The sequence below is a fragment of the Leucopleurus acutus genome (assembly GCF_964270905.1).
Source record: "Leucopleurus acutus genome assembly, chromosome: 8".
Taxonomy (NCBI): Eukaryota; Metazoa; Chordata; class Mammalia; order Artiodactyla; family Delphinidae; genus Leucopleurus; species Leucopleurus acutus.
In genome coordinates, this window is record NC_139151.1 from 8,372,842 (window position 1) to 8,400,527 (window position 27,686).

At 58.2% G+C, this 27,686-nt stretch overlaps 1 protein-coding gene across 5 annotated transcripts; it reads right to left on the reverse strand.

Moving 5' to 3' along the window:
• Positions 1 to 27,686, reverse strand: ST3GAL4 (ST3 beta-galactoside alpha-2,3-sialyltransferase 4). 5 transcript variants are annotated; one of them, XM_082844406.1, is made up of 11 exons: positions 27,570 to 27,686; positions 7,417 to 7,489; positions 7,071 to 7,143; positions 6,560 to 6,640; positions 6,266 to 6,363; positions 6,028 to 6,088; positions 5,492 to 5,587; positions 5,206 to 5,395; positions 4,372 to 4,515; positions 444 to 587; positions 1 to 191 (listed from the first exon to the last, which is right to left on the reverse strand). In XM_082844406.1, exons 2-11 carry the CDS (start codon positions 7,430 to 7,432, stop codon positions 105 to 107), a joined length of 990 nt encoding a protein of 329 aa, XP_082700532.1. In that variant the 5' UTR covers positions 7,433 to 7,489; positions 27,570 to 27,686; the 3' UTR covers positions 1 to 104. The 5 variants fall into 5 exon arrangements, with proteins under 5 accessions (XP_082700532.1, XP_082700531.1, XP_082700530.1 ...); XM_082844405.1 differs by having other exon boundaries at positions 7,059 to 7,143; XM_082844404.1 differs by having other exon boundaries at positions 7,071 to 7,167.

The following is a 27,686-nucleotide window of genomic DNA, read 5'->3' on the forward strand; positions in this document are numbered from 1 at the left end:
CACACAGGGGAGGGTGAGTCCCAGCTGGGACCAGGCACCCCCCATAGCCATGGATGGGGGCACGCAGCAGGGTGAGCAGACGGATGGGTACAGCTCCTGCCCAGTCAGAAGTACGTGAGGTTCTTGACGGCTCCGATTTCCAGCATCCGCTTGATGGCCAGGGCCTCTTGGGAGACATTGTGGCCTGACCACTGTGGAGACAGCCAAGGAAGCCAACTGAGGAACTCCCAGGCAGCTACCTGGCCCTCCCCGTAAGCCCACACCCCGGGAGCTCCATTCCCCACGCCGGCTCTCGGAAGGAAGACAGAATACAGGGGACGCTGGCCTGGGAGTCCAGATGCCTTGGTTCCAGCTCTGACTCTCTGTGTGACCTCTCGGTGAGCTATCTCTGGGACCACCCTCACTCCCTCAGGGTCCCCAGTTCGCCAGCAGGGACCACTTACCACCATGGACTTGAGTGTGATATACTCATAGTAGTGAATGGACTGCTTTTTGTGGTGGGCGTCTGGGTAGCCAAAGCCAGCGATATGCACCAGGTCACAGAGGTGGAGGGCCAGGGTGATGGCCAACAGCCCTGTGGTGGGCTTCTGAGGGACAAAGCGTGGGGAAGATATTAGAGGGAGCCCGCTCCTTTCAGCGCCTCTAGGCCAGCGTTCTGCAACAGAACCTTCTAGTATCATGGAAACGTTCTGCATCTGTGCTGTCCTGTATGGCAGCCACGAGCCATACGGGGCTCATGCAGCTAAGGAACTGAACTTTTTATTTTATTCAATTTTAATGAAAATTTAAATAGCCACATGTGGGGAATTCCCTGGTGGTCCAGTGGTCAGGACTCCGTGTTCTCACTGCCGACGGCTCGGGTATGATCCCTGGTCGATGAACGAAGATCCTGCAAGCCGTGCGTTGCAGCCACAAAAAACACAAAAAAAGCCACACGTGGCTCGTGGCTACCATACCGCATACTATAGCTCAACACGTCTGGGGAGGGTTTGGGCCTTTGGGGATGATGATGGCCATCAAGATGACAAAAATGATAGTAATAATAACATCTATGATTTTCGGAGCACCTGCTATGTGCCAGACACTATGCTAAGTATCTCACCCCATATGCCACCTCATCCAGTCCTCACAAAAACACTTTGAGGTACATAGTATTATTAGCCCCATTTTCCAGATGGGGAACTGAGGCTTACAACCGTTAAACAAGTCACTCAAGGAGTGGAAAGGTTCTGCTCTCCGTCTTGGAGAAACTCACCTCTCCTGGAAGCCCCGAGGCTCTCACATTTCCGGGCTGTGTGCCCTTCATGAGGGTGGGCTCTCCCTCCTATAAAGTGGGGATAGCAGTACCTCCCCCACCCCCTACCGTATGGGCTGCTGTGAGGACCTCACTTTCTCCACCCCTGAGCCACCCACGGGGATGGGCCACCTGATATTCTAACCTCACAAACCGCCTTCCTCAGCAGGGATGACCTGCCTGCCACTCCCCAGACCTTGTCAGATCCCCTAAGGCCAGGTGCTCCCCAGCTTCCCTTTCTGAGCTCTCCTATCTTTTCATGTCACTGCCTGCCCCAGCCTTCCATTTCAGCCCTGTTGCTTTTACCGCCAACTGTGTTATCTCATCCGGTTCAGACCTCTGCCAAACCACACATGCGTCACCTTCTAGCAAACTCTTCTCTTCCCGTGTATTCCTGTAACTGTTAAACATATTACCATCCACCTAGTTGTGCTGGAAACTGTCACAAATCTCAATTTCACCTTAAAAGAAATGCTGTAGCAGAAGAATTCTAAGATGAAGCCCAATGACCCCTTGCCCTTGAGAGTGTGTGTAACCTATGAATATGATGAGATATATTACATTGTATTATATTGCTTAATGCGGCACAGTAGACTGTAAAATAGATAGTCCTGGTGGGCTTGACCTAATCTCATGAGCTTTTATATCTGGGTCTAGAGATCAGCAGTGGAGGAAGTGCGAGGTGTGAAGCACAAGAGGGTTTATCATGCATTGCTGGCCTGAAGATGGAGGGGACCAGACAGCAAGGTATGCAGGCAGCTCTTACATGCTGAGGGTACCACCCCTAGGCTGAAAACCAGCCAGGAAATGGGGACCTCGGTCCTGCAACCACAAGGAACCAAATTCTTCCAACAACAAGAATGAACCTGGAAGCAAATTTCACCCCCCGAGCCTCCAGACAAGAACGCAGCCCAGCTGCCAACTTGATTTCAGCCTTGTAGACCCTGCGCAGAGAACCCAGCCGTGCCGCACTGGACATCTGACCTCCAAAACTATGAGCCAATACATGGGTGTTGTTTCAAGCCTTAAACTGTGGTTATCTGTGAGGCAGTGACAGGAAACTCAAGTTCATCCCTTCCTCTCCCTCTTCCTCCTGCCAGGAGCTGGGTTCTGGTCCTAATCTCTGGCTTCCCTCTCTAGCCTTCACCCTCTGCCACCAGGGCCAGAAAACTCCTCTTTGCTGCCCCCCACCCAACTCCATGTGCACTAGAACTCAGTGCCAGGGGCGTTGTTTGGTCTTGCCAAATGAAATCCCTTTCCCCAATTCTCTGCTTGATGGGCCCCACGACCCCTTAGGGCCCAGCTCCAGTACCACCTCTTCCAGTGGCACCACCTCCAGACAGCCCCAAGCAGAGTTCCGCCCCTCCTCTGAGACCCCGCAGCCCTCGGAACAACCCTCGATCGGAGCGCTTTGCCATTCCGGGCTGCATCCTGCAGGTCTATTCCGCTAGACCGAGTTTCCTTAGGGCAGAGGGCATGTCTTATTCCCCGTGCGTGCAAACTTGGGGCCTGGCGCTGAGCAGTCGCAAAAGCAGGCATTCAACCTAGGAAGCTGAATCGCAGTAGATATTCAGTAAAGAATAGAATCATGGGGAGCTCCCTGGTGGCCAAGTGGTTAGGATTCCGGTCTTTCACTGCCGTGGCCCAGGTTTGATCCCTGCCTGGTGAGGGAACTGAGATCCCGCGAGCCATGCAGCGCGGCCGAAGAAAAGAAAAGAAAGAATAAAATCGTTTATTCAAAACTTGGCAACTGTTTATCGAGCATTCACGGTGTGCCAACCTCCATGATAAGCACATCACGTAATTACCTTTTAAATTTAAAAGGTCAGTACTCCTATTTTCCCCACCCCACAGATAAGAAAACCAAGGCTCTGAGTGGCTGACTGGCCCAAGGCCATACAGCAGGTAGCACCGTGAGTCCTGTCTATGTCTGATCATTACTTCTTTTTTTCTTTTTTTTTTTGCGGTACGCGGGCCTCTCAACTGTTGTGGCCTCTCCCGTCACGGAGCACAGGCTCCGGACGCGCAGGCTCAGCGGCCATGGCTCACGGGCCCAGCCGCTCCGCGACATGTGGGATCTTCCCGGACTGGGGCACGAACCCGCGTCCCCTGCATCGGCAGGCGGACTCTCAACCACTGCGCCACCAGGGAAGCCCTGATCATTACTTCTGTCTCCTACCTCACACAGCCTCTCTGAGGGCTCAAAGATACGGTGGAAGTACCTGCTTGGGAAGCTACCCAGTGTGCCAAAACCCGCCAGCAGAAGACCACTAGGGAGGGTTGTGCGAGCCGAAACCAAAACCAGAACTTGCCAACTGCACCCTGACTTCCCAAACTGTCACACCTACCAAACCATGATATGCAGGACCAACTGCATTCTCACATTCTTTCAACTCCTTTAGACCAATATGCTCCAAGACTGGATCACAGATGAAGTGATCAAATAGTAACCACTGGGTTCCATATCCTAAACATAAGATTACTGACTGTTGGGACTGCCCTGGCGGCCATGGCTCACGGGCCCAGCCGCTCTGCGGCATGTGGGATCTTCCCGGACCGGGGCACGAACCCACGTCCCCTGCATCGGCAGACGGACTCTCAACCACTGCGCCACCAGGGAAACCCAGGACTCCACGCTTTTACTGCCGGGGGTGCGTGTTCAATCCCTGGTCGGGGAACTAAAATCCCACAAGCCGTGCAGCCTGCGGCCCCCCCCCCCAAAAAAAAGAAGACTACTGACTGTCCCAGCAAATCCCCAATGTACAGATTCTGATCAGCGCCTGCCAAAGGCACCCTCTTCTTCTAGCCCCCAAGCCCTAAACATACCCTTCCCTGACTCCCCATTTTGGAGATGCCCCAGAGCATCTCAAGAGTGTGTGCCCTCCCTTGCTGTAAAAGCCAGAATACCTGCCTCTGGTTGCAGGTGTGTGCCTGGGGGCCGCGTGCTGCCGTCTCTGCTTTGTTTTCCCCTTGCCTGGGGTCCTCCCTGGCCTTCTGGAGCCCCTAGGAAGTCCCTCCTACTTCCCACAGAGAACCCCAGCCCTCTGGCTTCCCGGCCGTCTGCAGCCCGTCGTCACCTGCTTAATCTTGTACGGCTGCTGTATCGGCAGGCTCAGCAGTTTGTCAGCTGCAATCTCCATGAAGAAGGGGTTGAGGATCCGAATCTGTTTGGGGTTGACGTCCCAGATGAGGGGAGGCTGTTTCCAGAAGCCCTTTCGCACCTAGGCGGGTGGGGGTGGGAGGGAGAGGAGAGAGCCAGTGGGTTGAAAGGGGGAGGGGGAGGGGCTTCTCCAGGGGACGGGGCCCCTGTGTTGACGGCACAGGCCCTCGGGAGCGCGGGGTGACGGGAGGGACGTGGAGGCCTACACCAGAGGTGGGAGAGGAGACCAGAAGAGAGGAGGAGGGAGAGAGGGGAGCGGGGCACCCCCCAGGGGAGGCCAGGTGACATGGTGTGTAGAGTATGGGCTCCAACCATTGCCCGCTTCCAAGTATAGCCATGCAGGTAGAAGGGGCCAGCTGAACAAAAAATGGCAAAAAATGGACAGTCGGACAGTTCAGCTGTCAACTGGATGGCAAAGAGACAGAGCGGACTTTCTGGAGTCCACCTAGAAGGACAGAGATCTCGACTGTTCTAACTGCCTCCACCTGGAGATGACTACCAACTGGTCCCTCTGCTGCCAAGCTTCTCACCGGTAAACATATTTTGGCAGTTCTTCTGTCCCAAGCAGCCTCGAGCTTAGGGTGCCCTTCGCTGCTGCTGTCTGACCCCTGCAGTAGAACACTGAGCTCACACCTTCCCCTTACTGGCTCCTGAGGACCGTGGGGCACACGTGATGGAGCGGCAGGGCCTGACCCGGGCGGCGCCCCCATCCCCAGGCTGCGACCTCACCCCCGCCAGTCTCTCCGCTTACGCGCTTCTTATCACTCAGGATGCTCTCAATCCAGTGGAAGTCCATGGCCTTGAAAGCTACCATGACAAGGAGCGTGTCAGGGTTGTCCTCCACTTTGGGATTGAAGTGGGCGGATTCAGGGTAGAAGAGACGCATGGTGGTCTTGGAGCCCACATCATTCTCGTAGCCAGCCACCGGTGCGCTGTTTAACCTGGGAGGCAGGGAGGAGGATGCCCGTCACCTAGAATCCCACTGGGTCTGTTTACCGTCGCCCCCAAACAGAAGAGGGAAGGGCGCTCATACAGACCTGATGACCACGTCGTACTTGTTGATGGCCTCTCCCAGCGAGCTGTTGCGCAGCCGATGCCCGTTCCCCACCACCACGCAGCGGCGGCACTTGAGGCTGCCCCGGGAACAGGGTGGTAAGACCCAGAAGGAGCCCCTGCTCCTGACCCGGTCTGCCCAGGCCCCCTCAGCCCCTCAGCCCCTGGCCCCCATGGGCCAGGCCTCTCCAAGGAGTCCTGCTTCTGGTCATGCTGAGCCTGCAGCCCTGGGCTTTCAAGGGGGAGGAAACTGAACAGAGCACGGAAGAGAGAGAGGAGGAGGGAAGGTGCCTGGGGAGTACCAAGAAGAAACCCCATTTCGGAGCCCCCGACTGCTGCCCAGGCCTGCCTGTCACCACGGCAATACCCTCAGCAGTCTCTGCCCACTCCAGCAGCCTGGCACCCAGGCTCAGCCGCCGTGGGGACTGGCGTGCCCGCCTCCCCTGGAGACAGGCAGGCTCACTGGGAGGTGCCGGACCATGACGGTTTCACACTGGGGCAGGAGGGAGGGTCTCCTCACCTCTGGATGCTCTCTGGAACGGAGTAGCTGGTGACGGCCAGCACCCGGAGCAGTAGGTCTTCTACAAAAGAGCCGCAATGAAGGGGCTGATCTCCAAAGGCTGCCAGCCCTCCCTGCCCCGCCCCCAGGATCTAGGCCTGGCTGAGAACCTGGGTGCTGGGACCACGGACAGCAGAAAACGGGAAGCTGTGCGGCCAAGGTGAGGCCACCGTGCCCACCTGACCAGGCGGATACTTACCACTCCCCTTGGTCCCGTAGGGCAGCTCGTAGGCAGATGGCGTCTTGACCCAGAAATAATCCTTAAGCTGCAGAAAGACGGGCTGTTCTCGGGAGTAGCTGCGCCGAGGTGAAGGCAGGGTGGGGATGAGAAAGAGATTCATCTTCATGCCAGAAACTGGGTCAGACCCCTGACTCACATTACGTATACACACCAAGGCCTCTCCCTCCCTCACAGGCTGCCCCTGGCCCACGTCCACCAGCACGGTTCCCTCCATCTAGCCGGCACCCAGGCCCACCCCGCATCCTCACGTACTTGCCGAAGAGCTTGGAGGCCATCCTCTCCGCCTCACCCTGGAGGCATGGCTCCTTCTTCCCTGGGATGGGAAAATAAAAGCTGGAGACAGAAAAGGAGAGAGGCAGGCGCTCCAGTCAGACCTCCCGGGCCCGGGGGCCAGCTTTCCAGGCAGCCTCCACCTCCTCCCAGGGCACGCCGGCCCCAAGGCCCCGGAGAGCGACTCTCCGGCTGCAACGGTGTCAGCCCAAGTCCCACTTTGAAACCAAATCATTGCAAAGCCAGTTCTTTGTTCTCCTGAACTCCCTGGGTGAGGACCCCGGGGAGTCATCCCAGGTCCTACCCCCCAAAACCCACCAACTCCCCTCACAGAGGATTCTGGGCTAGTAGTGTATGGGAGAGGTCATGCCCTGGCTCTCTGAACCCTCCTGTCCCCCCACTAGGTCCCCACCTCATGACGCTCCATCCCTGAGCCCGGTTCCCAAGAAGAACCACGGAAGGACATGAAAGGTGGACTCACAGCTCAATGTACCTGTCTTCTCGGGAGATGGAGTACCATACCATGACGACCAGGACCAGAGCCAGTGTGGCCAGGAGTTTCCAGCCTGCAGGGCGAACGCACGGAAGAGCTGGAAGCAGAAACAGGGAGGCACAGCCCCAGGCCACCTTCTCAGCTGCCTCAGCTGGGGCCCCTGCAAGGCCGGCTCACAGCAGGCCCTCGCCTGGCCCTAGTTCTCCGGCTCAGGGCTTGGACCCGAGTGTCTCTGCCGTCCTTCAGGATGAAGACAGGGGCCCCTGGCTCCGTGTCGGTCCCTCCCCAACCCCCTGCTTCTGGGGAGCCCACCCCGCAGGGTGGGGAGCTCCTGGGGAATACTCACGGGACTTGCTGATCATGTTTCTCAGGTGCCAGGGTTCCTGGGGAGAGCTGTCATCCCGGCTGCCTCGGGCCACCTAGGAGGCAGGAGTCACAGGTGTCTGGTCAGCACCACGAACACTGTCACCTAGACACTGGAGCAGGGCCCACCCACAGCCTGCCTCTTCCCGCCTCCAGAAAGCACCAAGCTGCTTCCAGGGCGGCCATCCAGGGAGTGGCCCTCCTCACCCTGGGCATCTCCCTAACCCCTCAAAGGCAGCATCAGCGGTCCAGGCGGGGCCTACGCCCCACAGAGGGAAACCAAGTCCCACCCTTCACGAATTCCGTCCCAGGCCAGACCAGCCTACCACAGCCTCCCCGGCATGGTTCCCCCCACTGTGTCCTATCCCTCACTTGGACCTCGGAAGGGTCAGCTCCAGGAAACAGATGTACCTCCACCCATTTCTACATGAAAGTTAAGCTAACTGTACAAGGGCGTGATTCACATTGTACACAACTGAAGTTTATCTTTTCTCCACATCCAAGGCATTCCCTTGGTTCTGGCCACCGTCCACGCCTCCATCATCAATCTCTCACCATTCCACCTGAACAGATCTGCTCGGGCCAGGCCCTGGGGTGACTGTGGGACCATCAGATGGTCCACAAGTTCTCTTGCAGCCCTTCTAGACTCTGTCTGAGTCCAAACAGTGCCCAAGGCCTCACCACCAGGTCCATGGGGGAAACTCAACGGAGGCAGGCTGTTTGAACAGGAGCACGGAGAGTGAGAAGGGTCTGGTTGGTCAGAGGAGAGAAAGGAGACCCTTTCAGGTAAGGGCAGAGGCTGGCAAGGTAAGGACAGGGCTGTGGGAGGGGTGAGTTGCTACATGCACATCAACAGCGAGGTCCCTCCAGTCGCAAAGCCAGCCAAGGACCGTGCTTCTGAGTCACCGGGAAGAAATTTCTGCAGCTTTCACAGCCACACAGAGAGGCACGGGATGCGCGCGGAGTGCCAGTTTCTTCTCTCCATGACATCCTCCCCAAGGATCTGGGTTGTAGGAATCAGATGGGCCACATGCTAAACACAGATTCCAGGGCCCTTTCCGGGGATAGCTTCAGCCAGCCGGGGTGGGACCTGGGATGGGCATCTTCACAAGCTGCCCACGTGGTTCTTTTGAAGGATCAGGAAAGGGAGGGAAGCCCTAGTGTTTGTGCTCTTTTGGGGAGAAATGAAAAATCTCAAATTATTTCTCAATGGTGGGGGACCGCATCTGGACGAGGTCTGGTTTTGGTTAGAAATCATAAATCGATTATTCTCCGTAACACTGTCCTGTTATGGAATCGATGCTCTGCTCCCAGGGGCACTCCCCAGGCTCCACCCTGAGTCCGCAAATACCCAAGAATGAGAGTGTTGAGGGAAAGAGAAAGCCGGGTGGGGGAAAGGGATAGGGGTGGGGACCAGAGCCAGATGTTTTCAGCAGGGTCAGGAGGGCCCATCTCTGAATCCCAGTGGGGATGGGGGCTGGTCCTGTCCAGTAAAGAAGAGCTCTAGAGTTGTAATCAGCAGACCCCAGTGAAAGTCAAGACCTACTGCTTTTCCGAGGGTGGCCTGCCTCCCCGACCTACCCACGACTGCCAAGTCATGCCCTACCACGTTATCCCCTTCACACGCTTCTCCCGATCTGTAATTCGTTTAGTTACTTGCCCTCTGTCTGTCTCCCCCACTGCACATAAGCCCTGTGAGGGTAGGAATCGGGTCTGTCTTATTCCCAGCTTGAGCCCCAGCATGTAGCACACTGCCTGACACACAGCCAGCGCTCAGCAAGTACTGAATGAATAACGTGTTGGGTTATCTTGGGGGAGTCACTTTTCCCTCTCTGACCCTCAGTTACTTCAGCTGTAAAACTGGGAATTTGGCCTAAGAAATGCTTGTGACTCAAATATATTTATCAGATCTGCAGCCTGAGCCTCACCAGGGACCTTATTAGAAATGTATAATCCCAGGCCCCTCCAGAGGCACAAATCAGAAACTGCGTTTGCGTAAGATCCCCTGATGACTCACACGCACATTCAAGCTTGAGATGCGCTTATCAAGATGGATGTCCTTGACCCTGGCGGAACGGGAGGATTGCAGTATCTGGGTCCCATAACTGGAAATTCTGACTTAAGTGGTCTGGCCTGGCACTGGAATGTATTCAAGCACCCAGGGGCGATTCTAACCCAGCCAAGGTTGAGAACAACTGGTCCGGATAATGGCGAAAGCACGGTTCTCAATCTTTGATGTGTACGTTCTGATTCAGTGGGTGTCGTGGGTCCAACATTCTAACCGGCTCCCAGGTGGTGCTCTGCTGCTAGGCTGGCACCGCACTGAGAGCTGCAAAGCTCTAAACAAGATCCTTCAGGCTCTCACATTCTTTACATTATGAACTGCAGCCTCTCCCACCCCCCCCCCCCCCCCCCCCCCCCCCCCGTGCTCTCAGTCCTTTCTGATCAGGATTCAGTTCAGCGTACTCCATCTCCCTGTAACAGCAGGTCACAGCACTCGGGGCACAAGGCAATCACCTGAGAAGCTGAGGCATTTACTGACATCTAGACCCCACTTTCCAAGTCTTATTTAATTGGTTGGGCATGGGGCCCAGGCATTGGCCAGTAAAAAACCAACCAAACAAAAAAAGCTCACCTTTCTGGTGATTCTAACATGCAGCCAAAATGGAGAACGCTACAGAGAGTGTGTTGTGCAGTAACTGAAGGTCAAGGACTCAGCTGTCCTCAGTGAAGGAGGACTTTGGTGGTCGGAGGTGATGGGTCCTGAACAAGACAACTACTCTTCTTTGACCTCTTCCCCAGTAAAGTTCTGCACTTTCCTCCTAAACTGTGCTGGTCTTATGCTAAGCAGACTGGCTAGTCCTGGGGTCTGCTCTGAGAGACCCCCAGGGATGTCATCCACCCACCCACCCCCTCCCTTTGCTGGCCAAGCCAAGAGGATGGCTCAGCCCCCAGGATTCCAGGGGTGCGGGCTTCTTGGGCTGCCTGCTGCCTCTGGACAACAGGGAGCCTTCTCCCAGCAGCCGTCCCCCCCCCCCCCCCCGGGGACAAAAGGACAGAAGAAAAGTCACAGCAGGGTACCTGGGCAGGAGAACAGAAATCTCGTCCACTCATGTCCAAGGTGCAGCAACCTCTGCCTGCCACCAGCTGCCCAGGAGACTGGCTACCCGACCTGCTAGGTAAAGCTGACCCCAAGGCGGGAAGGCTGTGCGCCCTCCCGGTGCTCTGCTAAGAACCACGGCGTCCCCCGCTGCAGCGAGGCTGCTGAGCCCTGCCACGGAGTCGCCAAAGGGCAGAACTGGAGGACGGGGTGAAGAACAGAAGCCTCCTGCTGCCTGGCGCTCAAAGCCTCACACAGCAAGTACTCAGTGGGTACCCGCTGTACCAAGATGAACAGAACTGGACGTCACCCATGGACATGGCATGACGCCAGGCCCCTCCAAGCCCTTGGGCCCATCAGAGGGCTGTGGCTTAATGTTCCTGAGAAGGGGGATGGGAAAACCAGTGGGGCAGAAGCCATAATCCATGTCACTGTCCCTCAGTCCTGTGGGGAAAACCCGGAGCTGCCTGCCTGCCACCTCTAGACTCACCTGCCACTCCTGGCCCACCCGGATACTGGGTTGGGTCCCCGCCCACCTTTCCAGCACTGTTCCCAACCAGTGATCCCCCTCGGCCTTGCTGCTTCCACCTCTCCCCCCTCCTCCACTCAGAAACATAGTCAAGTCTCCCTGGGCCTAAAACAAAACAACCCCCCTCTCTGCTTCTGTCTCCTCCTCAAGCTACCTCTGCATCTCCATCTCGAGCTCCAGTGGTCAGACTCCTTAATCTGTGCTACATGCTCGCTTCCCACTCAACCCTCTGCCCTACTCCACCCCTGATCCTTGTCTGAGCTGAAATTGCTCTTGCCAAAGCCTTCAGTGGCCTCCTAACGGTCAAACCTGAAAAAGACCTATTCTCGCTCTTCCCCGTACTCCGAAGCCTTTGCTACGAATAGATGCTTCCAGGTCAAGACTCTCTCCAGGTTTCCTCCAAACTGGCTCCACCTCCTCTAAGTGCTGGCATTCTCCAGGGAGCTGCCCTTGACCCTCTGCTCTTCCTCTGCTTGTTTACACAGGCCGGGTTCATTCATTTTCAGAGGCTTAACTACTACTCAGACCCTGATGATTCAAGCTCTTTTGCAGCTCTGTAATTTCTCTCCCAGATCCTGTCCTAACATTTCTAGTTTTCTATGGCTCATCCTCCCTGGAGGATCTTAAACTAGTCACCCGTAGCACGTCCACAACTGGACCCGCGTCTCCCCGCTCCCCCCCACCCCACATTCTCATCAGCTCATCTGCCCAACATCTCCTTCGCCTTCGCACCATCCCTACGAAACGCTACCCATTCTACCCCCAGTTCCTCGTTCCAGCAAATGTTTGCTGAACTCCCACTAAACGCTCGCCATTATAGGAGGCACTGGGATGTAAAGCTTGATAAAGTTCAGCGCAGCGTGAGGGCCACATAGTCTAGAGCCTCAGAGGTACTTCGGAAAGCAGGCTGCATCTCCTCTTCTTGAGCCACAGGTTGATTCCAGATCTCACCCCAATTTATCTGCTTCCTAACTGGTCTCTTCACCACAAGTCTTTCCTCACTCAAGCCTCTTCCTCAGAACTGCCAACACGGTATCTTTCTCAGAAACGGTTTGGATCAAACCACCCTCCTGCTCCAATCACTCCCCATTCCTTCAATGAAAAACCAAAGCTTTTTAGAGGCAACCAGGGCACTTCAGTCCCAGGCCCCAACGCCTGCGTGTGCATCTCGGAGCTCCTGCCACGTGCGCTGCAGGTGCCGTCTTCTTCCACAACCCCACCTCTGCACGGACTTTCCTCCAGCAGGGAGACCCTACGCAGCCCCCGTTAGCCTCAACAATCTCACTCCTTCTGCAGCACCGGCCCCTCCTCTACGAAGTGTTTTCTGACATTTCTAAGCAATGTTTTTCTTTCCACAAAAAATTGTTTATATCTTGATTTTAGCACCTAATAGGTAGTAAACCTTTTGTATTATATAATTACTATTTTCATGGCTTGCCCACTATCCTCTGACCTCTGAAATTGGAGGCTTGTTTATACCAAGAGTCTACCAGAGCACCTAGAGAAGATGCTTTATCACATAATATAATTTTATATCACATTATTATGTGTTTTCGTATCTTGCCCATGAGACTATGACCTCTATGGTCCAGGCCTGTATTATATCTTCAGACTCTATTACAGTGCCTAGGACGTAGCAGATGTTTTATAAAAATCTGACACACAAGTAATAAGATGAGACTAAAAATGTATGACATCCCTTACTGATCCTGAAATGTACTGTGCACTTACTGTGTGCAACACCAGGGGGGTGCCAACCTCACTGCCATTGCTCTGGGGACCAGGTGAGTCATCACTGTGGAGGCTATCCTGTGCACCACTGGGTGGTTACCAGCACCGTGACCGCTGCCCACTAGAGGCCAGTATGACCCCCACTCTCCAGTTCTGACAACCAAATGTCACCAGACATTACCACGTATCGAGAGCTGCTCTGCCAGGTACTCTTAAGGGCTTTCCGAGTATGATCTCAACCCTATGAGTTAAACACTATTATTACCTCCATTGTGGAGACAGGGAAGTGAGGTGCAAAAAGAGTCAGCAGCTTGCCCAGGGTCGCCGAGCTGGTGAGGAGCTTAGCTCCAGAGGCGCATTCCTAACTCCTGCCCTCCGCCGCCCCTAAACCATCCTGTGAAGACGCCAAGATCCTCAGAGGGCCCACCTGCAGCCCTCTGGAGCAACAGGAGGAAGCTGCCCTCCGTCACATCAAAGTCCTTCAGAGGCTTCTGACAGCTGAGAGGAGCCTCCTGCTCGCCTTCCCAGGCGAGTCGCCTGGCCCCCTGGAAGCCCTCCAGCATGTCTTCAAAGCCCGCAGCTGTATTCATGGGATTACCAATGCCCTCCATCTGGACACCAGACTTCCACAAATGCTGGCAAAGACCGCGTTCACTTTCTCACGGCCATGCCGCTTCACTGGCAGGGAACCAACGCCCCTCAGCTGGTAAGCCAGGTCTCCTGCGCCCTGATCTTGTGTGGCTACCCTCTGGAACCAAAGAGCAGGACTGTGCTACTACAGCTGCTTGCAAACGTCTCATCTCGGGAGTCGCCTGCCATGTTTCCAGCCTGTTGAGGTGTGTGAATCTCGACAGCGCCAGCTAACCCACAGCGATTCCTCTCAGCTTAGAGTCCTCTGCCGTTATGCCAGGGGGCCTTGAGCTGGACGCTGAATTTGATGTAACTAACACAACTGCGAGGTGAAGCGAGGTGAGGACACAGGCCACTGGAGTCGCACTGTGTTGTGATCAGCCACTCTTGGGTGCAGTCAACTAACCACGATTCTCCAGAATAGATCACCCGTATCACCTCTCCTCAGCTCAGAGACCCTCCACGGCGCCCATCCACTCAGAAAGAAAGGCCAAGCCCCTGCTCTGACCTGTAAGAATGCACGTGATCTCCCCACCAGCACTTCTCTGCTCTCCTTCCCCATTTCCCTCATTTAGTCTGCTCTACTCAGATGGGCCTCATTGTTCTTGACTGGGCTAGGCCCACTCCCTCCTCTCTGGCTGTTCCTTCAGCCTGGAATGCTTTTCCCCTAGACACAGGCTTGGTATCTACCCACTCAGCTCTCCACTCGTCTTCTCCACCTCTGGTCAAAAATCCCCCCTACACCTCACATTGCAGATCCCTCTCCCTGGCTTGCGAAAAACTTTGGCTGTCGTTTTGTTCGATGCTGTATCACCAATGTCTCGAACAGTGACTGGTACACAGCAGGCTCTCGACACAAGTTTGTTGAATTAACTTACTCATCGGGAACTACACCGCCACAGAGCAGGCAGAGCAAGAGGGGAAGAGGCGGTAGCAATAGGTCAGATACCCACTCCAGCCCCTCTGGCCTGGCCGCTGGCTAGACACAGCCTGAACAGCACAGTGTGATCCGCAGCCCCAGTAGGGAGGGAGCTGGTCTTGGCCCGGGGCTCTTGTGAAGCGGCAGAGGGCAGAGTAACTGACCAACTGCCTCAAGGCCCACCAGTGGGCAGATGGGGCATCTCTCCAGCCATCTAAGCTTGGAGGAAAGGGGCTGCAGAGGCTTCCACCTGCAGGGCAGGAAGGCTCTCTGCTCCCCACCTTGGGGGTCCACAGGATACCTCCACCCCCAGCAGGCGTCTCCAACAGCCCAGGCCTGCAGCCTCCTGCAGAGAAACACTGTATTCTCCACTTCAGCAGCTACCAGTCACAAGACACCACAAAGAACCACGTGAAGATCATACTTCTGGAGTTGGCCAGGGTGGGGCTCGAGCTTTGAATTCCACTCGCTGGGTAAAAGAGCTTAAGTGTAGTGAGGGGGTGGGGAGTCAACAGTACAGGTTCATGCCCACAATAAATTAAGAAAAACTCCGGTGTGGCCGTCGACCTGCTGCGCCAGGCTCCCGGGCACGATTCCCTCCTCCTATCTCCCAGCCAGGGGCCAGTGAATCTAGCCCCAAGAAGCCAAAGCTGAAGGCCCTACAGGAACTGGGGCTTGAAACCACCAGTATGGCCAGTCCCCTCCCTCCCTCCGGCCTCCAGATGCCCCTTCTGAAGACGGTGGACTGCACCTGCCCCGCCGCGCCCCAGCCGGTGAGGTGGCCACAGCCTCACGTGGCCGTGGAGGACTTGCATTGCGGCTAGTCAGCGCTGAGGAACGCTGTCTGCGGGGCCCATACTCGGGATTCCAAAGACTCACTACAAAACAAAGCAAGTAAACTATCCCCTTAAAAATTATTTCCATTGAGGCGGCAGCCATCATTGAAAAAACACTTTTTCAGCCTGTTTTGTGACCAGAAAGCACAGCACTGAGGACTGAACCTTACATGGAGCAGAACTGGGTGGCCACTGAACTGAAGAGGTCCCGGGTGACCCCCGAGGCCTCAGCACACTTCCTAAACACACCCTCCCCTCCCCAAAGATAAGAATCTCAGCTCACATGCCCCCATCTGCACCCCAACCCCGTTGGAGGATGGAGGACGAGGCAAGGTCAGTGCCAGGAGTTTCACATCTGAGTCCTTGTCAGGGGGGTCGATTACAGTATAAATGTTGGGGGGATCTGGAATCATTGTGGGGACCCAAGCACAGGCTGCTCTCCCCAGCCACCCCTCAAGGATCCTGGCACTCACGCTTCCATGCTTCCTCTTGGCACCGGGTCCCAGATTACCCAACCACTCCCTCAGTCTGTCCCACCTGGTCGCCCTGTTTCATTTCCTCTGTAGCAGGAACATCACAGTGTCTCCTGTACTCACAAGATCATAGGACCCAAGAAAGCAGGGACTTCTTGTGGCCCACAGTATCTCCAGCACCAAATGAAACACCTGATGTGTGGTAGGTAACTGACGAATACTGAAATGAACAGATGTCTAAATGAATGAGCAAATTAGCAGAACAAGTGTGAACAGAAGGTTTCGCCAAGTTAAAAATTTCCACACCCTTACTTTGCCACGACCTGGTCAAACAAGGGGCCAGGGGCTTGTCAGAGGTCAGCCCAGGACCTGGCAGACCCAACCAGTGCCACATTTGTTGCCAAAGGCACATTGCTATGCTCACAAACACACCCTTATACCAGAAGGTGTTGTTTCTACAGAACTGGCGGGGGTTAACCTTTGACTCCCTTTAATCACTACCAGCTCCAAGGTTACTGGACAACACTGCGAGCTGATGTCAGTATACTCTGTGGAGTCCCAGGAGAGCTAGGCCTGGAGACACCCTATTACCCAGGAAACCTCCTTTCCTCCTTACTCGTTCAAGAGGGCCAGCCTGGGCTAAAACCCCAGCCAGCAAGCCCCAGACCTCCAAGTACCCTTGGTCTCCTGGAAGCAGAGGAAAGGGGTTTGGACGCAGACCTGAGGTCCAACCCAGCCTCTGTGATCACGGGCCGGCTGTCCCTGGACAAGGTCCTGCATCTCTTGGGCCTCAGATTTCCCATCTGTAAAATGGGAGTAGCAAGAACAAGTTCTGGGAGGTGTGGGAGCCTCAAAACATATCCCAGGATTGAAAGCCCGCAGCCTTAGCACCGGCTGAGCCCAGAGCAAGCAGTGGGCCCCTGGAAGCTGAAGGTGACTCCTGGTCTGGGCCTCCCCCCAGTGCGTGGCAGCGCCTCTCCACTCCAGGTCTGCCCCAGGCCAGCACGGGGAGCAGTCCAGAGCTCCCACCTGACACCACAACCACGACTGCACTCACCTCTCCTCCCAGCCGCTGGGTCCACTGCACTCATGGCACGCACGCAGCTGCCCAGGCAGACGGGGGAGTGCCACCCAGACTCTGCCTGCACTGAACGTGGATCCCACGTACAGGCCAGGCTCAGGGGGCGTTGGAGTCCTCAGTGGCCAAGCCGCTCTCCCTTTCTGGGTACAACCCCTCCTAGAGAAAGTGCCCAGTCCCACGGGGCGTGGCCCCAGACCTCCAGCCAGAGCCAAGCTGTCCCCCTCCCCCGGCAGCTCCAGGGGCAGCACCCGCTCCACTCTGAGCAGTGCCTCATTTGCAGAGTGGTGTCCCCTCTCCAGAGCTGGTACTCCCAAAGTCCCCCAGCAGGGACGCTACAGGGCCAAGTTCAGTGCACGCCTGAATTTCTACCAGGAGCCCACCAGGGTCAGAGCTGCTGAGGGTGGGATTAGGGCAAAAGGGGAGGATCGTGCAGGGTGGTGTGCGGCGGGGCAGCACGGCCTCTGGGGTGGGGTTTCTGGAGGAGAAATGAAACTGCGGAGAATGAAAACAAGACCTCCGTTTCCTCCATCAGCCTGTCCCCTGGGAACAGCGAAGCCGATAAGAGAGACCCTTTTGAGATCGTTTCACATCAGTAAGATGTTTCCACAAATCAGCTGTTTATACAACTCTCCTGGAGGTAAAGGTTACCAATGAGGAAGGGGAGGGGCGGCTAGCATTCTAGGTGTTGCTGGGGAAGGTGCAGACCTTCCAGTCTGACCAGTGGTCCCTCTGGGGCAGGGCCAGGGCACAGCAGGTGGGACTGCTGGCACGAGGGCTGCCAGGTCATCAGGGATGACCCAGAGCCTCCCCTGCCAGGGGCTCACGCAGCCCCTGTAGGGAAACAGGGAGGCAGATCTGAGCACGCACAGAGCCGGGAGGCACCCAGAGGACACTCTGAGCCCCTTCCCAGCCCAACTCCGCTCTGGTCCACTGAGACCCTCCGTGTTGAAAACCTACAAACACACCTCTGAGCACAAACACACGAATCCCTGTTCAAGCACAGGAGCACAGCCCAGAATAAACATGACCCCTACACACTCACACACACACTCACACACACACACACACACACACACACACACACACACACACACACACCCCTCTCCCCCTCCCCCCCCACCCCCCTCTCTCCTCCTTCTTCCTCCTCCCTGCTGGCCCCACTTCCCGCCACAACGGACAGCTTCTGGGGCCTGCTGGGCCTCCTCTGCCAGGGCGCTGTCTTCCCCCATCTTTCGAGAAGGGCACTGCCCACCGGCTTCCTTCAACTTCAGCTCCGGCTCCAGCGAAGTTTGTTTGTCAGGTTGCAGGTCCCTTGGGCTGTCAGCCAGGGACCTTGAGATTTGAGAGGGGCCAGGAGTGGCTGAGCCAGTCCTCTGGGGATCTTGTCATCTCCAAAAGTTGAGAAAAGGGGAGCCCTGGGCTCCTGGCTTGGGGCGGCCAAGCCCAGCTCCCGGGAAGGGAGCCTCACCCCAGCTGTGTTCAGAGGTACCCGGGAAGATGGGTTGTCGAGCAGGGGGCTGCAGGAAAGCAAAGAGGGGGGGACACTCGGCCTTGTAAGCGTGTTCCCGGGGCCAGGGGAGGCAATGTCAGGCACGGGGCAGAGGCCGCTGCCCCGGGGCAGGGCACCCCCCCAGTGAGCGTTCACTCACCATCCTCCTGGCCTGCCCCAGCCTCTCTGCACCTGCACCTGATCTTCATCTTCCCGCTACCAAGTCCAGGAAACCCCTAGGCCTTCCCCTGCCCACCTCCCACCCCATTCAAGCCCTTTGGGGCTCAGGCCCTGAGGCATTAGCAATTCCAGACTCATCCTGGCTCCCAGTCCTGGGGGAGGCGGAGGGGGGCAGGACTGGGCCAGTCTGGCCCTGGGGACTGAGGATTCCAGTCTCGGGCTTGCTCGGCAGGTTTGGGCCGTGCCCACGCCACCTCTCCCCAGAGCTGCTGGCCCAGGGTCGTAGAGGGTGCCCCTGGCCGGGCACCCTAGATCTCACGGAGGGCGGTGCCGGGGGTCAAGCCACGAGCCAGAACCCTGGGCTCTCTGCCACTCACGCCCAGGAAAACCCCGGGCTTTGCCAGCAGCTCCTCCCCTCTGCCCTTCTGGGAGCCGTCGTGGTTCTCAGGCTGGAAGGGCAGGAGCTGCGGCCCGCGCATGAGCACCACCCTCAGGGCCAGACCACTTCCTCTTTCTGAGGAAGCCTGGTGCCAGAAGCCGGCTCAGAGAAACCGAGGCACAGAGGAGACCCTGAGAAGGCCCAGGAGACTGCGCCACCGCGGGGCCCTGGTCCCGTCTGAAGGTGGGAGGCCAGACAGGCGTCCCCATCCATCCTCTTGGCCTCTTCCACGAGCCCTTCCTCCTGCCTAGAAGCTGTCAGGGTCAGGGTCCTGGGACAGGGCCCCTCCTGCCCCCAGGAACACACCCAAGCCTGGCCAGTTCACCTGGCCTTCCCGGCCTGTCAGTCCAGCTGTTCCGGAAAGAGAACATTTTCTTCTCACTCTATTTGGACAACTGCGGGGACAGTGACAGTGAGAAGAGAGTGTCTGATTATTGAGGGGGGTGGTGTGCAGGGGACAGGGCCACAGGGCCTCTGAAGTGGCCGAGGGTCTGGAGCTGGGGAGGCCCCAGGTGGGGGGCTGCGTGAGGAGCTGGGAGGCCTGGGGCCACCCGACAGGGTCAGCGTCCCTCAGCAGCACCATCAAGAGAACAGCTGGAGGGGCTTCCGGCCCAGGTCCAGGGCTATAGGAGGAGGGACGGGGGGCTTCCGGCCCAGGTCCGGGGCTATAGGAGGAGGGACGAGAAGCCCAAGGCACCAGGGAGACCGATTCCCATCTTTAGGGAATGTGCTCGGTTACAGGGTGGGGTAAGGACGCCTCTGAGGCCCAGCCCCAAACCTCCTCTGGCCTCACTCCTGGACTCTCCTCTGGCCTCACTCCTGGACTCTCAGGCCCAGCAGCCCCTCCTCTGCAGGTCCAGGGCTGACAGGCGGGGCTCCAGAAAGGAAGACAAGGCACCCACAGGACAAGGCCAGAGGACCTGGAAACGGAGCTTCCTCCGCCCTGGGAGGCGGGAAGTAGGACCGCGGGGTCAAGCCAAGGCTCTTCCTCCTGCCGCTGCCCACCCTCCCTCCTTCTCGATGGTCGTCTCTCTCACTCCCCTCCGCGCCCCTCCCGGCCCCTGTCCCCTTTCCAGCCGCCCCATCCTGCTGTCACCTTGTCCCCATCTCCAGCTCCTCCTGCCTGCCTCCCCCGCCCCGGTTATGTAAGGGGCCTGAGAACACACAGAGGGAGCTTTGTTGTCAAACCAAATCCATACGGAGCCGGGATCGGCCGGCGCAGCTGTTCCCCATTCCCTCCGCCTTGGCAGGGGTGAGGCACCGGGCAGGAAGCCCCCCCACGCCTCCACTGGGGGAGGTGGGGGGCAAAACACACTGGCCCCAGGGCCCCCAGGCAGCTGAGTGGGTGGCCCCGGACCAGCCACCACCACGTGGGACCACAACAGGGGAGCAGCTGGCCCCCAAGACAGAGGAAAGCCTCAGTGCAGAGCCAGGGCCCCAAAGCCCAGAGGAGAGCTCTGGGCTAGGAGCAGGGCTGCAAAATGACGGCCTGGAGGGGGGCCCAGACCCACACCAGTGGACCCCATTCTTGTCCACACGCGGATGCAGGCCCATGTTCTCTCTGCCACACAACCCGTGTACGTACTCTCCCGCGCGCACACGCACACACACACACACGCACACACGCGCGCACACACACACACACACACACACACACACACACACACGCACGCGCTGTGTGCGCTCACCTGGAGGCATCTGAGCAGAAATCTCCTCCCTGCTCTGATCAACCTCCTCCATCCCAGCAGGTACCTCTGGAGAGAGGAGGGTGGAGGGCAGAGGTCAGAAGCCAGAGAAGCTCCACCAGCCAGCTCTTCTGTGGAGGCCCTCTGGCTCCGGGATGAGGTCCTGCCTTCCGGCCCAGGAAGATGTCCAAGAAGGGAGGTGAGGGCCCAGGAAGCCGAGCTTAAGATCAGAGCATCTGCACCCGGGGCAGGCCCTGTCCCTTCACCCAACCCGACTGCTGCACGAGCGTCCCGCTCGAAGATGCTGGGGCCGCCAACAAGAGGAGGCGCTCCTGAACCTCCACGGCTGCAGGGCACCCACCCGAAGTCCAGCTGCCACATCAGGCAGGACAGCAAGGATGCCGGGGCCTGGGTGAGGCGGGGGCAGAGGCACAAGGGAAAGAAGAGGAGGCAGACACAAAGGAAGAGGGATGGCTGGGGGAGGAGCTGAGAGAAATCTGAAGGAGAAGGGAAGGAAGGCAGGCGGGTGGGAAAAAGAGGAGAAAGAGGAAAAGGACCAAAGAGGGGACAAGAGGAGAAGGGGGCGTGTGGAGAGAAGGGCCCACACCTCCTGCAAGGATGCTTGCACACCCTCTCAGCCGGACAGGCGGGTCCAGGAGAAGCAGCACAGGGCGGGGGCGTTTCCAGAGCACTGGTCCCAGCCCACCCAGTCCCACCGTCGGCCACGCCCCAGGGGTTTCAGCCTCAACAATCCTGGATCATTGGAACCAGAGGGCAAACCAGGACCTTGGAGAAAGGAGAGACAGGGGTGGGATGGAGCACAGGAGAGGCAGCCCCTGTCTGGGGGAAAAGTCGCTCTGAGACCTTGAACAGTAAGTTACTTTTCTGAGTCTCAGCTCCCACCTTTGCAAAGAGAAAGAGTTACCGAGAGGCTACCACGTGCCAGTGCGGTGCCGGGTGCTGGGGACACGATGGGGAGTCAGACGGTCACGGGTCCTACCCGACGGTCTAACATCAGCCAGGACCTCTGAGGCCTCCCGAGCTCGCCAGTGTCTAGCATCTGCGCTCCGAGATCCATCCCATGAGCTGCGCTGCGGCAGATGCTATTAGCCCAGTTATCGGATGGGCTGATGGAGAACCAAAGTCCCAGACCTGCCGGAGGTCACACAGCTGGGGGCGGACAGAGAAGACAAAGGCCACCTGCCTGGCTTCCTGGCCCCGAAGGAAGGCACTCTGCAGTCTTTGGGCCGCACCCTGAATCACAGAAAACCCACCAGCCAGCACTTACAGAGCCAGGCCCCAGGTGCTGGGACACGATCTGAAACGCACTCTGGTTCAGAAGTGAGAAACCGAGGCTCTGTGTCAGGCCCAAGGCTGTGCAGCCCTGCCCTCCCCCACCCGTCTGAGCTCACGGGTGGTAGCGTCCCCTGATGTCACAGGCTGGGACCTGTGAGAGGGTGGGGTAAGTGACAAGGGTGCCCGGCCGTCAGGGGAGCCTCAGAACAGGCTCGAGTCGGATGCAATCTAGGAAGGGGACTGCCAGCGGCGCCCAAGCCACCGTCAGGGGACAGTGGGGGCAGAGGTGGGGAGCTGAGAACACGCGGCTGGGGAAGTAAAACAGTCTGACCGGCGCCCAACGGAGGTTTTCAAATAAAAAGGGTTTTAAGCCGAGACACCCTCTCTCCCACTTTCAAATGAGATTTTATGTGGAAACCCAATATGTAGAAGGAATAAGAGTGGGGTCGTTTGGGGTGAAGCAAGAATGGGGGCGAACCCGCCTTTTGAGCCCTCACTCCTGAGCTGACACCCCAGAGGGTTCCACCCCTGGGGAGCTTTTCGTGGACCCGGATAAGGGGAGAGCTGACATTGGGCAGGAGGGGAGGTTAGGACCAGTCTGTGCAAGGACCCAAAGGCATGGCTCAGGAGGGGATGGGGGCAGGAATGTGACCAGCTGCCCCTGGCATGGGGGAGTGGGAGGATGCCCTCCCGGTGGGCAGACTCCTGCCCACCCCACCCCCAGGGCTCCTGCCTGCCTCTCCTGTGTCTGAAAAGGCTGCCAGGCCAGGCTCCAAACAGCTCAGCTGTCAAAAGGGAAACTCTTCGCCCTTCGCCCCAAGAAAAGGGGGAAGCAAAGCAGGGACACAGTGAAGACACTGTAGCACTTAGTATTTGTGAGACATCATTCCAGGCATGAAGGACACGGCAATGAGATGACAGGCTCCTGGAGCTTACGTGAAAACCCTAAAGAGTCAGGGAGGAAAACGCCTTGAGAGTTTTCAAGCCCATTTCACACCACACACATGCCCCTCCAATGCCTGCATCTCCTCTGGACCGTCCCTGCCAAGGTCACGGGTCCAGGCTTGAACATCTTCCGCCGCAGGGCACTTGCTCCCTACACAGGCAGAGGCCTGCTCCTGAGAGCTCCAGGTGGCCGCACTGAAGACCCTGGGGCCCTCCCCACCCAGCCTAGGCGAGGGAGTCCACAGAGCACTGAACACACCGTTAAACGTGCAAGTTTTACTTTTGATCACGACAAAATATGAAGCTTCATCTCGAGTTTTGCTGGTTCTGAGTCAATTGCTCGGAACCAAAGGAAATGAGCCGTCTCCCTTCTCACCTGCCCAGAGTTCCCAGGTCCCTGGGTCTCTGGCACTGCCCGTCCCCTGCTTTGCTCCCCTCCCGTGACCTTCAAGCAGTGGGTTGCCAGGGTGGGGCCCTGCTGGCCCCCACTTCTGTCCTGCCATCCCTTCCAACCAGGCCTCCCTCCTCCTGACCTGAGTGACCTCTGAGGAGCAGAGGGGAAGCAGGTCTTTGAGGAGCCTCTCTGGCCTTGAGCCAGGCCAGGCCAGGGTCCAGGAGAGCCCCAGAGCAAAAGGTACTGTGGCCTGGCAGGAATCTGGGGATGCCAGATGCCAGGAGCAGCCACCTTGGCCGGGTCCCCGCGCTCAGACCCCCGGAGGACCCCTCCCCTTCCCCACGTGTCGCCGTGGTTGCCGGATGAGGCCTTGCAGCCTTGTGGGCGGCAGCGGGGGAGCCGCATTTCCAAGGAATAGGAGCCGATGGGCAGGCCAGATGGAAGCAATTACCGGAGGGAAAGGGGGAGAGGTGGGGGCCGGCAGGGGCTGGGAGGGGCCGCAGAGGGGAGGGAGGAAGGAGAGCCCAGCCCTGCCCAGCTGAGAGAGGCAGGGGATGGGGAGGCAGGACCGACAGGACAGACGTGGGCTTCGGGGCTGCACAGAGCCCTGGGCTGCGAATCGGGAGGGCTGTGTTCTCGTCACCCACACCCGGTGGCCTTGAGCAAACCCTGTCACACCTCTGAGCCTCGCCCTCTTCATGGGTCACAGGGCAGGGGAAGATGAGCTCGCAGAGTTGCAGGGCAGTAGCGAACTGGGCTGAAAAGTGCAGGTTTTGGAAACAGGCCTAGCTAGGAGTCCCAGCTCAGCTGCTTAGGAGTCGTGTGACCTTGGCCGAATGGGTTAATCTTCCAGAGCCTCCATGGCCTCATTTACAAATGGGCTTAATGAAAGGGTCGTGCTTACGTGAACTGATGTAAATAAGTGGACAGCACTTTTTTTTTTTTTTAGGTTTATTGGGTCAGGCTTTTAATAAGTGCTCCATAGATAAATCATAACTAGTTTTGTTATTTACTAAGTCCCTTTTTACTATTATAAGGACAGGTATTTGCAGAGGCTGCACGGGCAGAGGACACAGGGCAGACCATGGACACAGGAGCATCACCGCAGGCCCTGGAACGTGCACCCCGGAGGAGGGTTTGGACCCACGCAGAACAACAGTGCGCGAGCCCGGCACTCTGCACACTGCTCCGTGCCCTCTTTCTAGCAACCATGGTCCCCACCCTGCCCAGGAAAGCAAGATCCTGGGGCCCCTGACACACTGGGGCTTTGAAGTGGAGCTGCAGACAGGAAGAAGGGGCCATCCTACGGCCAGGCCTTCCTCACCCTCGCGGCCCAGGTGGCCACCACCCCAGCCACCCCCCGGCCCCAGCAGCACCCTCCTCCCTGCTGGGCTCAGGGCAGAGGCCAGGGCTTCAGATTCTAGAGCGTTCACATCATCTCTCTGCAGGATGGCTTGGCGGGGTGTGGGGTGGCAGAGATAAGGCAGTCATCCGGCTGGAGGTCTCCCGGTCCCAGGCAAGGGGCCAAGATTAAAGTAAAACCTGCAGCTTGGGATGGCCTTCCTCACGCTGAAAAGCGATCAACCCAGTGCAGCCCCTGGCAGAGTTCACCCCGTGCCAGCCTCAGGGGCACCAGTCGGAGGCCCGTGGCACCTGGCTGGGGCCCACGCATCACACACAGCTGCTCCCACTTGCAGCTACATTTGACCACTTCCTCTATCCGTAGAATAAAGAGTGTCACTCACACTCACATTCACACACACACACACTAGGAATGTGATACAGGTCAGGAGTGAACGTGAGGCCAGGGGGGGCCGCAGCCCCTCCAGGGGCACTCAGAACACTCGTGTAGAAGTGCTGAGCACCTCTGGGAAGGGGTGACAAACGAGAGAGGGGAATTAATGACTAGAGGCACCCAAACTTGCCTGCCCTAGTCCTTTCCTCAAGGAAACCAAAGGTTTCAGGTCAAGGCCAAGAGTCGAGAAGGAAGGGGGACCCGAGGTCGAGAGGCATGAGAAACCAGCTCGTTTCTGCAGGGAAGTGTGTAACCCCAGGGCAACTGAGGAGTCAGGAGGGGGAGGCAGGCCCTGCATGTTTTCTGGGTGTCCCCCCACCTGACTGCCCTGCTCCCTGGCACCGAGGGTCCAACTCCCAGGGCCTGGGGACTCAGCTGGCTTGTGGTAGATGCCTTGGGCACAATCTGTAGGTCTGGCTCTCAGACTCTGGGACCCTCTGGGACATTGATCTGAAGGGTCCCTTTCAGGAGGCTGGAGGGTCCCATCCCACCATGGGCTGGGACCCCTTTGTGTCATTCTGAGATGGAGGGATCCCTTCCCCACGACGGCGGGGGCAAACCTTTGAGCTGCTCTGAGAGGAAGAAGTCGCCCAGAGAACATACCCAGGTAGGGTCTGGGCGGGCACCCAGTGCAGGGCAGATACCAGGCCAGTAGGGGTAAACCACAGACGGCCACAGGTTAAGCTGGGGCACAGGAAGGGGGGACTGGCCTCTCTGCTCCAGTTGGTGAAGGGTAGGGGGACCTCTTTCCAGGATTTGTTATATAATTCTGAAAGGAGCAGATTCTCGGTTCTCTCCAGAAAACTGGATCCCAGAGATCTAAGAGGGCTGGCAGGGTGGAGAGGCTGAGCAAGTCTGTTTCTGAGGAGTGGGGACTGAGTCACTGCTCTGGGTAGGGAAGCGGTGAGGGAGGGAAGGGAAGGCGGCCCAGAAGACGCCGAGGGCTTCCTTGGCCTGGGCCTCCACTACGCACGGGCCAGGGGCCTGTGGCTCTGAGCACAGCCCACTCCCAAGCCACAGATGCCTCTCCACCCACAGTCCAAGCAAGAGGCTCCCGCGCTACTTTCCTAACTCCACCTCCTGTCTACCCTCCCCTCCTAACCCCTGACCACCCGGACTCTGGGGGAAAGCCCCCGACTCCTGGCTCTCCCTCAGCTGCTGGGAGGGAGACCCAGGGCTCAGGGGACAGACTAAGATCTCCCGCCCAACACATGGATGCTGAGGGATGGAGGCACGAAGAGCACGTGCAGGGGAGACACAAGCAGAGCCAGGAACAGGCTAGAGGGACCTGGGCCACCTCGGCTCGGGCAGGGGTTATTCACAGATGAGCTCCCGGCAAAGAGAAAAAGCCCCAGAAGTTCATTTCTAGGCCCCAAACAGCTGGTGCCTCCCAGGCACCCCCTCTAGAATTATGGGGCAGCTTTGGTGAGTGTGGAGAACTTTGGAGAGTGCAGGAGAACCGCTGCTAATAGCAAACACTCACATAGCTCCGCCTCTGTGCAGGCACCTTCCACAGTGCCCAACGCCTTTATGATCCCCCCCCCCCCGCCCCCCGTGGCACAGCAAGGCTCAGGAGAGCGCGGTATTGGTTTGTGCCTCTGGTGACACCCTAGCTGTACCAGGCCCGTTCCCAAGGTTCCGCAAAGAATAAGTCTGCCTGAACTTGGCTTCCACACTGTGCCTCCCCGCAGCGGTGGAAAGCACAGGCTTCTGTGAGAAGCGCATGGGAGTGCCAGCCTGTGGGTGGGCATGAGGTCACATGGGCACAGCTGAGCACCCGGACGGTGCCTGTAGCCCCAGTCCTCTGGCAGGAGCCCCCAACCCCAGCACTCGGGACCCAGTCTGCGGGACAGAGGACAGACGGAGGAAGTGGCAGCAGTAGGTCAGGCCTCCTGTGCCCAGAAGGAGCCTCCCCCAGGACTGAGAATGGAGGGGGCAGTGCTGGCAGACATGTTGGCAGCTCTGGGCTGCCTGGGAGGTCCCAGCCAGCAGGGGCCCCAGGGGGGCACCCAGCACAGATGGCTGAGCCCAGCGATTCTGCCCCCAGCTGGACTCCACCTTCACCCCAACCCCATCCCATCCCACTGCCCACCAAACAGGCAGCTCTGTGGCCCAGTGGCCTAGGCCCAAAGAGCCCCGCAACGTGGACTGGTGTATTGGGCACAGCCAGCCTGCAGCTAGCAGCCCCACCTTTGGGCTCTGCTTGGTGACCTTGGGTCTCCTGCACACAGCCAGACCCAGCAGAGCCTGCCACTTGCAGGCAAGCCAGCCCAGGATCTCCTGGACTCGGTGGGGCAGTTGTGGCCAGAAGTCGGCTCAGAGGATGTGCAGGGGTGGGGGCTAGAAACTTTCCAGAGAAGAGGACCGTCCCGTTTGCTCACTCCCAAGGAGCAGAAAGAATCGGCTTCCCGCGAAAAACTGGTCCAGGGCAAGGGATCCCAGGGCTGTGGCCTCCCCACCCGGCCCCGGCCCCGCGCGGCGCCCACGTGCCCGGCCCGACCACCTCCCCGGCCGCGGCGCCGGGCGGGGAACCGGGCAACCGGGCAGCCGGGACCCGGAGGCGCTCCCCACCCTCCCTCGCGGGCCCCACGGGGACCGGCCGCCGCGTACTCACCCTCGCGGGTGGCGCGGGGCGAGGCAGGACAGTTCCGCGCGCAGCTCCGATCCGCTAGGCGCACGGGCTGGAGGCGCGGCACTGGCGCGGCGGCTCCGCTCGGCCCGGTCCCTGTCC